Source organism: Temnothorax curvispinosus, unplaced genomic scaffold (genome assembly GCF_003070985.1).
Source record: "Temnothorax curvispinosus isolate PA1 unplaced genomic scaffold, ASM307098v1 QBEX01010444.1, whole genome shotgun sequence".
Classification (NCBI taxonomy): domain Eukaryota; kingdom Metazoa; phylum Arthropoda; class Insecta; order Hymenoptera; family Formicidae; genus Temnothorax; species Temnothorax curvispinosus.
Window position 1 is genome coordinate 1 of NW_020220224.1, and position 13,960 is coordinate 13,960.

Genomic DNA, 13,960 nt, shown 5'->3' on the forward strand with positions numbered 1-13,960 from the left:
AATCTTTTAATTGGCTTTATAGAAATGCAAAATTCTTGTCTAGAATTCAAGTACGCATCAAAATCTAGGTCATGGTGGTCGAATTTATATCGAAAACGAAAAAAAATTAATATTTTTGGTTATACGTGACGACCACCACATATAAATTCGACCACCATGACCTAGATTTTGATGCGTACTTTAATTCTAGACAAGAATTTTGCATTTCTATAAAGCCAATTAAAAGATTAGTGCTAAGAAAAAAACCGAAAAAAACCGGCTAGGATCACGGCTTTAGGATCACCTTAAAATGTAGTCTCTACACAACTAATTATTAACCCTTTGGAAACAGCTTTTTTAAAATAGGACTTGTATATTTCCAGTTTAGGTATCCTTTATCCAGAACGTGGAAGGATTCCGTTTCGTTTGGTGGGTTCCGCATAGGATTTTTGGTCAAGGAGCTTGCGACGAGCCATCTCGGTGCTCGTTATTCCTGATGTTGATCTCTCACACTTTTTTTAATATTATTGAATATTATGCAGCATCGATCCTCGCCAGGACTCGGTATACGTGATATCTCGTGCGAGAAACGCGCCTAAAGTACACGCTTGATCCTCAGGGTTCCCCAGCCTTTCCTTCCTCCAGCCTCCAGCTCCAGCCTCCAGTTAGTCCAGTTGGAGCGATCAACCGGATCAACACGCAAGCAAGCAGGCAGGCAGGCGGCAGGTCTAGTTACATAATGCAGGCATCATGAACGTGTTGATACCGACGTGTTCAAAGATGGTCGGGATAATGCCGTACGCCTGTAGAAACGGGCTACGTCAAGTGAGTGCTGCGTCGAGGATATCAGGACACATGCTGATCTCTTACCGTGACTTTGTAATCGTTTTTTTTTTGCCTGGTGCACGGCGAACTGTCACCAGCTCTGGAACAAGCACATCTTCAAAGTGTCTTACTTGACGTATCTTGCTTTTTTTTTTCTTTTTTCTTTTTTTTTAACTCTTAGCTTTGTGTTTAAGATGGAATGGAACATAAAAGTGTCAAGTTCTTTGCATCAATAATTAAGTTTGACACGTAAAAATTATATTTTAACAAGATTGCTATTAAAATGCCTTGTCCATTATATCCCTAGACAGCCAAGTCTGTCAAAAACAGAGATTCTGCAAAGTTCTTGTTACGAATCTTATCTGGTGGAGTGCCAGCAGAAATAGTATAAAATTTGTTAGAGTATGATGGACTGTCTGGATACAAAACTATATAGAATCTCGTCCGTTCGTAATCATGTAATTGGAATATATTACGTCAGTCGCAATATCTTGCTTAAATTTGCTGGCAAACCGCTAGTGTACTCTATTAACGTTTTGCTTACTGAATAGCCTTTAGCTTGAGGTTTTAACGTTCATAGGTCAGAGCTTTGCACACAGCAGCGGTTCAAAATGCTGAGGCCAAGCTTAAGACCTTCTCGATTTACCGTTGGAATCCAGACAAACCTGATGAGAAACCATATATGCAGAAATATAAAGTTGATCTGAATAGGTAGGTTTTATTTCATTGATTGTGTATTAAATATTTTCGTGAACGTCTCTACGTTCGTTTCTAGCATTTGACATATCTTTTCCAGTTGCGGCCCAATGGTACTGGATGCGCTAATTAAGATTAAGAACGAGATTGATCCAACATTGACATTCCGTCGTTCTTGTCGGGAAGGTATTTGTGGATCTTGCGCTATGAATATCGGAGGAACAAACACCCTGGCGTGTATCAGGTATCGCGCGTGTCACAGCCACCGTATATATTATTACTGCTTGATACCTTGAGGATATTTTATAATCTGATTGACTTTTACATCTCAAGTCATGCATGGAAACTCATATCCAAGATCAAGATTATCATAAATTTAAACTTTGCTAGTGAAAATGAACAAGATGTCACGTACTAAAAGTAGAATACGTGTGTTTTAGCAAAATTGATAACAGCACAAGCACGACATGCGTGGTTTACCCTTTGCCCCATATGTATATCGTCAAAGACTTGGTCCCAGATTTAAATAATTTCTACGAGCAGTATCGCAATATACAACCTTGGCTGCAGCGCAAGGACAAGAAGGAAACTGGAAACCAGCAGTTTTTGCAGAGCGTAGAAGACCGTAAAAAGTTGGTGAGTGCGAGAGATTATTATTATATTTATTTGATTTTCTATTTTAATTACAGTTACACACCTCTTTAATCTAAAACTAAATGTACAATCCACGTTTGATTGACACAGGATGGTCTCTACGAATGTATTCTCTGTGCTTGCTGCAGCACTTCTTGCCCATCCTATTGGTGGAACGGTGACAAGTATTTAGGCCCTGCGGTACTTATGCAAGTAAGCGCGTCTTAATATTACGCTGTTTTTTAAATGAGATACGTAACGGAATAATCACGTATTGACAAGCGATTTTGGGGAAAAATGACAAGTGAAAAATTCTTTAAGAATGACGTGAGCACATAAAAAACGTAGTCAACACACATCTGTAAAAGAAAACACTTGTACATGTGAGAGATAAATGAAATTGGAATATATGTAACATATTAATGTGCTCTGATATGCTCGGTTCAATCTCGTGGAATTTTTCATCATTTATATCATTTTCTTCTTGGATTTTTCAACCATCATTATTTTCATCAGGCTTATAGGTGGATTATTGATTCGCGTGATACTCAAGCAAAGGAGCGTCTAGAGAAATTAAAGGATCCATTTTCAGTTTACCGTTGTCATACGATCATGAATTGCACGCGTACTTGTCCAAAGGTGAGTTTACGTCACATTAGGATTTGTGTGTTTTTTTTTATGCTTTGCTCTTCGTTTTACTCTGGACAAATGTTTCAGTACTTTTTCGTGCTATACATTCAAGAAACGTTAGCTACGTGCCTATAAATATTCAAAATACATTGCAGACTGTTTGTAATGACGTCTCACAACGAATAAATTTTAAATTATTGATATAATACTGATCACTAGTAGCAGATTATTAATAATTTCGTCTGCTTACTCAAATCTCGATTATTGTTAGACCTTGATTTTCTAGTCACTCGATGCATCAAACTCTCTCGTTTTTATAAAATGTTCCTTAATGTTTATAATATTTGATAAACGTGTGAATTTAAGCTGCACAAATATTAAGGAAGAAATTATAAAAATAATCAGTTGATTGGAATCTGCGGACAATTAAACACAAGTTGGAGAACAAATAGTAATGTACAATATAATTGTTGAGAAACTAATGAAACACGTGCAAAATAAAGGCAAATTTATATAATACGTGAATTTTACTCAAAGCTCGTTACTTGAAAGATTAAACACATATTAAATCAAAGCGCGCAAATATTTTGTGCAGGGTCTGAATCCCGGAAAGGCGATAGCGGAAATAAAGAAACTGTTGGCTAATGTTAGCCAGAAGCCACAACCGGATCTCGCCGCGTCGGGATCTTCATAGTAAAAGGACGACCAGGTAGACGTATCAAGTTGTATACATTTGTCTTATGTATTATGCACTACGTGCAGCCAACATGTAATTAGCGGAATATTTCATACAACTGGAAATATGCAGATCTACGAAAAAGCAGTTGAAATGTCCTAGAAATCGAAAGATTAGTCAAGCACTACTTGTAAATAAAACAAGCTTTCCACATGGAATTATATTATATGCAGTACGTATTAATATAGTAGCAACCCTTGGAACGAAAATTATTTGGATTATGCTTTATCAGTTTAATATTTTCACGGTTCGGCGGCCATCCGAATCCTTGCGGTCTCACGCGATCGATTGTGTACCTCAGCGGTGCGTAATGTTATACCGAATATGTCTTCGTGGTAACGATTTTCATCCTGAAAAAATCCATACGGTGCAGCAAAACGATAAAAGTGCACAACAGTATTTTATGCTGTTGTGTTGCTGCTTTAAGAAAAGAATAATAATATACGAAAGATGTACCCTCAGTGATAACATATATGCCTCGACTTCTTTGTCCGTCATTCGGCTATGCGTTTGTATGATCTGTTTTAAGGTCTGATAAACGTCTTCCGCCATCGTGCAGTCACCGCAAACGTAGAAATGGCCGCGCTCATATACCACCATTGTGTAAATTTGAGGCGCTTCCGCTTGGATCAAATCTTGCACATAGGTCTAACATTTGTAAAAGATGCAAACTTGAGTTTATATATTTTACATATATGTATACATACACACATACATATGTACGTATGTATGTATAATCTTACGGGTAATATTCGACATTCTTTTTCCGTGACCTTACATCTATAAAATAATTTACATATTTATGTACCTTCTTAATACCGGGCTCTCGGGACAATGCTAAAAACACTTTATCCAAAACACCGGCCTCCAACATTTCTTTCTTCTCTTGTCTGTATAGATCCAACGTTCTCTGACGACAACCAAAGAAGAGCCAAATCTTGCCGAATTTTTGATCTATAAAAATATCGTACGTTTACACAGTGTTTACGTGGTGTCTAAAGAGATGCGTGATGATAAAATTTAAAAGTGCAGAAAATTAAGAGACATGTATGAGAAAAGCACTCGTACTCTGCTCAAGTTTCATCTGAGCAAATCGATGATGCCAGAAACCTCGGAAAGGGGCAATTCCAGTGCCTGGTCCCACTAATATCATTGGTGCTTCAGTTTCCGTCGGCATGTAAAAGTTTGGTGCGCTTAAATATTACGTAATGATTATATTCAACGTAAGATCTTTGCAAGTTTGCACGTTTAAACAACACAAAAAATCAGTCATTCTTTACCTTCGCACAAACACATACAGCAACTCTCCCTCAGATATTTCCCGCAGATAATTGGAGCAAACGCCGAAATGTACTGGCCCAGAGCCGTCTAAAATTAATTTATTAAATATAGTGGAAAAGATGTAACAATATCAGTTTCGTATTAAATTAAATGTGCATAGCGTATGGATAAACGTCTTCGAAATGAGAAAGAAAACGAAACCAAGAAAACCAAGAGGCTTATAAATACTTTGCGCTTGATATTGCACCACTGCGACTGTCAGGTGTATTTGTCCCTGGTGTACATGTGGAGCTGATGAAATGCTGTAGAATCTCGGTTGTAAGGGAGTTAGATGAAGCAGAAGCAATGGAGCAAATGGAGTCACAGATGGAAATTCATCCAAAACTTCGGCCAAATTAGGATACTTCCAATGTCTCCAATCCTCGTAAGCCGCTGGATCCTATTACAAGAAGAGACGTTTTCGTTAAATTTTCCAAGTTTCGCTGTATTTTTTTTGCAACGTATCATGTTTAATGTTGCTGTATATGTTTAATAACGTGCGTTAAGAAACCTTTGTAAAAATTCTTAAAAATTTTTAGCTCTTTCACGCTCTAGCCATTTTAAATTGGAATTTATAATCATGTTATATAGTTGACAACGTTAAATCAGGACGTAATATGAAGAATAATATTCGATGAATAATATTCGAAATATATACTTTTTTCTTTCATGTTTTACATATTTCTCTAGCTTAAAACCTCAACTTTTTATCGCCGTAACCCTTCTCAACGTCTACATTTCGAAAAAAACAGCTACATTTATACATTTTACATATTTACAGAGGCCAGAAGATCAAGCTGCGTCCGTTCTTTTGCGTTTGTAGCTATCGAGGCAAAGTATCTCAACAGATTCGGCGTAGGCGGCGTCGTGATATCCAGAAATCGAGTCAACAACATCCTGAAGGAATTCGGTAAATATCTGTCGTGAGGTATCCACGTTTTTACAATTCCTAGAAAAAGCAGGTATCAGGTTATTTGTATATAATATAAAAGAGAAAGGAAAAATAAAGAGAAACGTGATATCCGCACCATTAGGAGTATGTGCTTGTTTCTGCATTTGCAGTTCGATGGAGGTATCAGGATCGAAAGTAGACTGCACACGGTGCAAGATTTTCTCCACGAGATTCGCACGATTGCACGCAAACACACCCAAGTGATCTCCGGGTTTATAAGAAATATCCATGCCCACTATGTCGTCCAGTTCCAGAAGCAATGTCGTACCGCTGGACTCATCGCGGCTCAAGTTGGTCCTTCGAAGCATCGTGCACATTGTCACGTTTCTGTTATGGCATTTGTTTAATGCTTTGGCGATCGGTTGAGGCGCCGCTTCTACAAAACGGACTGTGGCCGCGGACAATGCTTCGGAACCCAGAGACAAGGCTACTTCCAATAACGTATCGTCGTCGTCCAAGCAAAAGGTTTCGCACGCGATCGCAAAGATATCACCCGCCCATTTCCGAAAGGTCTGCTCCTGACCACACATCTCGTCACCCTGGGCCAAACGCGCCAATCGCTCTCCCCCCAATTCGCCCAACAAGTTGTCGACGTAGCGACCGAACGCACAAAAGTTCGGATACGCGGATGATCCCAATGCAAACACAGCGAATCGGACATTGCTGAGTGGTCCAAAGGTATCCTCGGTTTGCGAGTCCGTCGTAGAACCACGCAAGGAATCAAGTCGATCCAATTTCTTCGACCCGCTCACTTCCGTTTGGCTGTTGGCTTTGATAAATGACTTGGAGGTCGCCAAGCTGAACTTATTCTCGCTGTTTTTTAGAGAAGCGTCGTTCATTATCATCGCGTACAAATTTTGCGCAAAGACCTCTCCATTTTCCGGCGGGTCGCCGTTTCCAAAAGTGGACGTTATCACCAGCAATAGGGCCTCGTGTTCTATGTTACTGATGTCATATTCTTCCATCGAAAGTACCTGGGAATGAAAAGCGTGGCCCAGTAATTCTCCCAACTTTTCCGCATACATTTGGGACGTGCCGGTTTCCGTGGCAAACAGAACGGTCGCTTTTATTCGACGCGATAATGCCCGTCCGAACAGCTTGGACGTAAATTTCACGGCTCTCGCAATCTGCTTGAAGTGAAACTTCCGTCTTGGTTTTTTCGACGTTGCCTTCTTGTCGCGTCCTTTCTTCCATATGTGAGTTTTCCAAGCTGGGTCCTGGGCATCGTAAGAGGGCTTCAAATGATAAAGCGCCATTTCCTGATGAAATACCGGCGTAGCGGATCCAGATATCGGCGGCACGATCCACAACCAGTCGGCGGGACAACCGTTTCGGAGACGCATCTCGTTTTCGTAATGTTTCATGAAAGATTCCGAAGCGGTATGGTGATCCACGATCGTCACGTTCTTCATTTGAAAGCTGTGCAGTACCGCGACGTTAGCTTCTATCATCGCTTTATCCTTCCACAATGATGTGGATGTCCTTGTGTCTAGACCCATGTTCGTCGCTATTGTCTCGAGCATATTATATCTTTGAGCATCGCATAAATCTCTAGAGCCAATCTCGGTGCTCATGTACCAGCCGTTGAAAGGTGCCGCGGTAAACACTAAACCTCCGCAATCGAAAACCATTCCAGACACGGCTGGCACGGCGAACCACTTGAGACCCAATTCCTCAAACCAATCGTATCTATTGTCCAAGTACATATTATATATATATATTACTTATTATATAAGAAATTCATCATCTTCTTCGACAAATATTACACGTAACACTGTATAATTTTTTAATCAACAAATCTGAATATCTAAAGCATTAGCTACAGAACAAAAAATTATCTATATTATCTGTTCGGTTTACCCATGCACGTTCAAATTTTGTCAAATTTACTTTCTCATTCAACGTCGTTCATACAAAAGTCTTTTATTTCCTTCCAAACGTAAAATTAAAAAAAGTGCAGTTAAGACAAATAAACTAGTAGGTAAGGTTTTCATATTGTTCGGGCAATAATTAAATAGTTTTATCAAATAAATAAAAAATATAAAAAAGACTTTTTTGGAAACATTACATTATTTAATAAAAGCTTACGTGGGATGACTAAGAGGTACCTCGAATACCAAGTCGTTAGGAATGTCAAAATAATCTGGATCGTGCCCATTGGCAGATAAAACCAATGGCAGTATGTCAAATCTGGTTCGTGCCCCTTTCCATCCTAATTTCATGCAAACCTATCGAAAGAAAACGAGTGCCTACGTTAAATTATTTTCGAAACACGTGCGCTCCTCCTTTATAGAGAATTTTTTCATCAAGTTGGACATTTTTTCGGTTTAATAAATAATTAAAAAAGAATTTAAATCTCATGAATATATATATATGTATATTCTGACCTCTGTGAATTCTACGTTCGCAGGATCACCGTGAATGGTACCATCTGGATTTTTGTATCCCGCATAATTGATCAATTGCGTGTTCCATACTCTGTAATCATGTTTGCCATCGGTGCGCTGCGGAAATATTGTTATTGCGGATCTGAAAACGTGTGCATATAAATATAATTAGGTATATATATCCTGCACAGAAGTACACCTGGCAGTATTTAAAATGTTTCGAGTTCTTTATATCTTTGAATCTCTACATCTTATTATAGCTTTACCCGCATGATATAAATGGAGAAGGATACGTCGCTGTTTTGATTTAATATCTCTGGTACATCTCTATATGGCAAAATTTAGAAAAACGTACGCTATAAAACTCGAATAAAAACTATCTGTATTATAATTACACTCTACCTGATGTTTCCTTTATTTGTACTGTACTTGATATGATTGCACAAAGCCTCGAACATGCCGCTTGTGGTTGTAACGTAACGGCAATCAAAAACCTGCAAGTGCATTTGTTTTATAAACAAATGTAACTTTTCGGTCATCTATGAACCGCCGTCGTGATAAATGTTGTGTTTTTTTTTCTACGATGGTATATGTATGAACAAGTTGAAATGTAAAATGAACCTGTAGCTTTGACCACTGTATGCGACCAATGCATCTTGCAGCATTCCGCCAAGCCAACTTTGCGCCAAAAACCAGTTCCGTTTCCGTCAACTGATACGTACCAGTGGAAATCACTTCTCTCTGCACACTCTCCAAACGTGCGCGATGAGCATCGCTATTTAATCTACGAGAGTCGTTCAAACATGAAGAAAAGCTCATGATTTACTGGAAGGAATCTTCAAGCAATATTCACATCTATGAATACTCTGACAGCTTTAATACCTTCTGATGGAAGTGAAATATTGCTCCAAAAAATCAGTTGCGTGAAGCAAGATTTCTTCTTTCGTGCGTGGATCTGTTCCATGAGTTGGCAGCTGCATCACGCTACCAAGACAGACTTGGCCCGTGCAAAGGATTTTCTGGGAACGTTGTAAAATATTTTATTTTTATCGTTTTTACTATATATTCTTTATTTTCATGTCAACTATATATACCTACGTATCAAACGACGGATGAAAAGAGAACAAAACGTACAATGAAATATTCCAGCGTAATCTGTATAATAATACGTCTTGAAAAAAAAAAAAGAAAAATAATGCGTCTATATGAAGCAACGAATCACAGATATATAATTTTCTCGTGCAAAGCTTCGTCAAAAATTCGGTTTTGAAAATTGGATTAAAAATGTATATCTTCTCTGATGAAAAATATTATTTTTAAACTTGGACAATCTTTAATTATATTATGATACATATCATCCGATGCATTACAACAGCTATCAAAATACAAATAAAACGAACGCAGCAGCCCATTAAAAAATTAATAGAAAATAATAAAAGTTATGGAATGAACAAAGTATCAATATTATTACCATATCTTTAATAGAATGAATTGTTTTCTTTCATATTATATTCACACACACATTAGTATATTAATACGTTAAATAAATTTGCACATGCATGTCTGCATATAGGATACGTTGGGATACGTATACAAGATCAAAAAAGGCCGTACAAATTTATCAACTTTTAAAAGAGAAACAATTTTTTTTTTAAACAGCTTCGTAAAAATATTTTCTTGCTTTCAATTTTTAATTTGTTTTTTTTTTTTTTTTTCACATTTCGTCCTAGTCAGTTGCTAAAAAATTTCACGATAGGTTTTCCAAATAACGCACGACTCTACGTCTCAACATCCCTATAATCATATGCTGTCGATTTTCAATATTTCAAGGTTTTTATCTCCAAAATACCTCGGCATTTCTCACGTGCAAGGAATCAAACGCCTCCGTCTTGTCCGCGAGATTCCTGAGTTTCGTTGGCTTTCTTTGATGAGGTGTTCCGTCGTGGTCTTTCATTTTTGCGTTTTAGCGTTTAACTGATTCTGCCCAACACACTGGCAACAAGCGCGACGATAAGGAGGAAAGGACGAGAGGACAGAGCGCAGAGATGACACAACGCAGCATCTCACGTGCCGTCATCTCACATGCGCCAGCATGCGCAACATTGATCCATTCCGCTTGTCCTCGGGACGTTTGCGAGATCAATCAACGGACAGGACTTGTCGCGTTGAAATGAAACGTTGTGATAAATTTACAGCCTGCACGCCGTTAACGTTTCATATATTAATGCCATTATTTTTATGTTATTTCCAAGATTTTAATAATAATGATAATGATGAAATACGTGATAAAATAATAATATAATAGCAATAAGAATAATTAAAATATGATGATATTATAATAATAGGACATTACATGTAATACAAAATTTACTATTATTGCTATTATATAAAATATTATTAAATAATAAAATTTATTATTATTAAATTAAATGATTTTATCAAGAACCAAATATCTCTGAATGTACCTTTTCAAGAGCGTTACGGCGTGAATCTTTTTTTCTCAAGGTCATAATTTTCAGCTTGAAAGTAAATGTGATTTTTTAATAAATAAACATTTAAATAAATGTTTTATAGCTAGCACTTCATTACAAGTCATATTGTTTGATATAATCATTTAAGCTCGAACGTGTAGTACTAAATTTACGAGTTTTTTGCATCTGCTACTAGCAAGCTAAATTTAAAAAAATGCAATGTCCTATTTTAACAAATCAAAGGACATAACATTGGATTATATTGAAGACGAAAACTTTGTAAAACGTACTTTCAGCTATTCGACATGTCTCATTGAACAGAATCCAACTCCGTAGTACCAAAAGTGACAAAGTTACATATATTATACACACATATATATATATATATATATATATATATATTTGTTTATTTTACGACTCACCTGGTATTATGATGAATTTACAAGAAAGGGAAAAAGAGAAGATGGAAGATGTGGGAGAGATAAAGCGGAAAATCGAGGTACATTTGATTAAATGTTGCAAGACTTGAAAAATATATCACAGATGTTTACAACTTTTATATTGTCCCGTATTTTTTAAATATCCATTCCATATCCGGTACAAAAATATACGTGCGCATACGATTTTAATTATCTATCATAGTCGAGGAACAATCCCACTTCATAGATCTCTCAATAGCCATTTTCCACTTGGAATATCGAAGATCTCTCTCTAAAATGAAAACGAAAAGTTTGTATGTTATCATCAAGTATTTTTTATTTTATATATATAGGATAAATATATAGGACACATATTTACCATCTTCACCAATCTCGGGTGAAAATTTCGTTACTTGAGATGCATCCACTTCGTTTATATCAATTAAACCTACACCACGGCCAGCTAGAATGGCAGCACCTAATGCTGTCGTTTCAACCATGTTTGGTCTCACTGTGTTTGCAACGTAATATAAATTAAATAATAATATAAAAAATTATATTTAATGGATTTAAAAGAATATATCGTTTGCTCACCAACAGTAATTCCGGTTAAATCCGCCTGCAATTGCATTAACAAATCGTTCACAGTCATGCCGCCATCAACCTGCAGAGTCGTCAGTTTCGTTCCTGAATCTTTTACCATTGCTTCCAATATGTCTCTCGTTTGGAAGCAAACTGCTTCTAATGCAGCTCGTATGATGTGATATTGCTGCGTATCCTCGGTAATACCACAGATTACTCTGTTAACGTGCGCAGATAATATGAAGATGATCGATTATACACACAGAGGACGCTTGACAATCTTACACAACGGTAGAAGAAAAGAAAAATGGTCAAGTGCAATACCCGCGCGCATCCTGTTGCCAATAAGGCGCGTACAGCCCCGAAAAGGCCGGTACGAAATACACGTCGCCAGAGCATCTTACACGCTCTGCCAAATCCTGCGTTTGCGTGATATTACTGAGCATTTGCATGTTGTCTCGCAGCCAGGATAAAGCAGCTCCAGCAACAGCGACAGATCCCTCTAATGCGTAAACAGGTGGAGCGTGTGCGATTTTGTAAGCGACCGTAGTTATCAAGCCTTGCGTCGAATCGACTTTCTGCAAAACATTTTTATACCTTTAATTAATTTTGATATAAGAACGTACATCTCATGGAATTATTTTATATTTCAAGGAAATACTTTTTACATGTATCACACGTATGACGTGTTCTGTCATACATACTGTATTTCCTGTGTTGTAAAGCAAAAAACATCCTGTGCCATATGTAGCTTTTGCTTGACCAGGTTTCAAGCATAACTGGCCAAGGAGAGCGCCTTGCTGATCACCCACACACTGCAGAGAATAAAAAAAAATTTCATATACATGAGCACACGTTGCTTCTTTTACTTTCAAAGGCATTATAAAAATAGAACAAGATTTTTTCAACTTGATAAGAATAAAAACCGCCGTCTTGTCAAATTTTTTCGTTTTACGATACTCGAAAACATACGTCCATTTAAAAATGATTGCTCTTAAAATGCTGAAAAAGGATCACGTGCAACTATATATGCACGTAATGTACTACGTTTTGCTACCTTTTAAATAAAATAATTTTTCTGCAAGTTTCCAATATCATTACTGGCTCTCAATAAGAGATTACTTAAATAGTCTGTAAATAAAAAAATGCACAGGTACGTGTCTTAGATGCATACTCACACCTGCTATAGGTATGCCCGTGAGAACTTGAGGATTTGAAACAGAGCCGTAAATCTCTGCGCTGGATCGTATCTCGGGAAGGATGTGCTGCGGAATGCTGAAGAAGCGGCATAATACAGGATCCCACTTCAGTGTATCGATATTCATCAGCATCGTGCGTGACGCATTCGACACATCCGTAACGTGCAACTGGCCCTTTGTGAGATTCTGAACGCAAGAAACATTCAGCAATGAGATAGCAACTGACGTTGTTTTTGTTTGCTTGGTTGCTTCTTGAACTTAATGCTGCACATTTACCCAAATGAGCCACGTATCAATCGTTCCGAAAGCACACTTCTGCGCATCTATCGCTTGCTTCACGCGTGGAATGTTATCTATCAACCAGCGTATCTTGAGAGCGCTGAAATAGGGAGACATCGGTAAGCCGCATAGAGGTTTCAAGTAATTCTTATTTCTCGTTTTGTTGGGAATTTTATCAAGTACATCTTCTAGAGTGGTAGTTGTCCTCATATCGTGCCATACTGCAAAAATAGTAAACTTTATTTAATATTATTTAATTCCTTGGGTAGGACAGAAGATCACGTTCTCCAATCTATAGTCAATCTGTATTAAACTCTATTACATGACGTAGGGAATAAAATCTGTCGTTAAAGCTCAAGAAACAAATTTGCTCCCTATATTCATTTTTATACCAATTGCATTATGCAAAGGCTCGCCGGTCTCCTTATCCCACACCAGTGTTGTTTCCCTTTGATTAGTAATCCCAATAGCTTTGATATCCGAGACTGGCATGCCAAGATTCTTCATCTTTTTCACTGTCTCTTCTATACATGTTATGACAGCTTGTAATATTTCCTTCGGATCTTGCTCCACCCATCCCTCTTGAGGACATTTCTGCTTGATTTCGATCTGATGCAAAGCAACCACCTTCCTGCGTAAAACGTCAAACACCTAGACGTAAAAGAGAATTTTTTTAATTTCAAATAAGCGAGGTCTGTTCTGTTTACAGGTTTACACACTGCCAAGAATTGACGTACGCCTCGTCGAGTTTATCTTACCAAAAATCTGGCGCTACTCGTTCCCTCGTCGATAGCACCTATCAAAGGCCCGTTTTTTTTCACGTTCTCAGGCATATCGGCTTTTTACAACTTG

General features: G+C 37.6%; 3 protein-coding genes across 4 annotated transcripts; 1 reads left to right on the plus strand and 2 right to left on the minus strand.

The window, feature by feature from the left end:
* Positions 1-360: 360 nt before the first annotated feature.
* LOC112460264 (succinate dehydrogenase [ubiquinone] iron-sulfur subunit, mitochondrial-like) lies at positions 361-3,657 on the plus strand. Of its 2 annotated transcripts, XM_025024871.1 has the most exons (8): positions 361-408; positions 599-804; positions 1,385-1,515; positions 1,601-1,744; positions 1,941-2,136; positions 2,245-2,346; positions 2,650-2,772; positions 3,359-3,657. In XM_025024871.1, exons 2-8 carry the CDS (start codon positions 730-732, stop codon positions 3,455-3,457), a joined length of 870 nt encoding a protein of 289 aa, XP_024880639.1. In that variant the 5' UTR covers positions 361-408; positions 599-729; the 3' UTR covers positions 3,458-3,657. The 2 variants fall into 2 exon arrangements, with proteins under 2 accessions (XP_024880639.1, XP_024880638.1); XM_025024870.1 differs by lacking the exon at positions 361-408 and having other exon boundaries at positions 500-804.
* Positions 3,658-3,721: 64 nt separating this feature from the next.
* LOC112460263 (nitric oxide synthase, salivary gland) lies at positions 3,722-10,248 on the minus strand. The gene is made up of 14 exons (XM_025024869.1): positions 10,008-10,248; positions 9,041-9,177; positions 8,780-8,942; positions 8,561-8,652; positions 8,159-8,300; positions 7,860-7,999; positions 5,848-7,460; positions 5,599-5,768; positions 5,009-5,219; positions 4,780-4,867; positions 4,568-4,692; positions 4,308-4,453; positions 3,956-4,147; positions 3,722-3,849 (listed from the first exon to the last, which is right to left on the minus strand). The coding sequence occupies exons 1-14, from the start codon at positions 10,110-10,112 to the stop codon at positions 3,742-3,744; spliced, it is 3,432 nt and encodes a 1,143-aa protein (XP_024880637.1). The 5' UTR covers positions 10,113-10,248; the 3' UTR covers positions 3,722-3,741.
* Positions 10,249-11,166: 918 nt separating this feature from the next.
* LOC112460269 (glycerol kinase-like) lies at positions 11,167-13,954 on the minus strand. Its single transcript, XM_025024877.1, has 9 exons — positions 13,867-13,954; positions 13,501-13,759; positions 13,106-13,329; positions 12,809-13,015; positions 12,335-12,445; positions 11,955-12,208; positions 11,643-11,848; positions 11,428-11,559; positions 11,167-11,340 (listed from the first exon to the last, which is right to left on the minus strand). The coding sequence occupies exons 1-9, from the start codon at positions 13,939-13,941 to the stop codon at positions 11,255-11,257; spliced, it is 1,554 nt and encodes a 517-aa protein (XP_024880645.1). The 5' UTR covers positions 13,942-13,954; the 3' UTR covers positions 11,167-11,254.
* Positions 13,955-13,960: the final 6 nt, after the last annotated feature.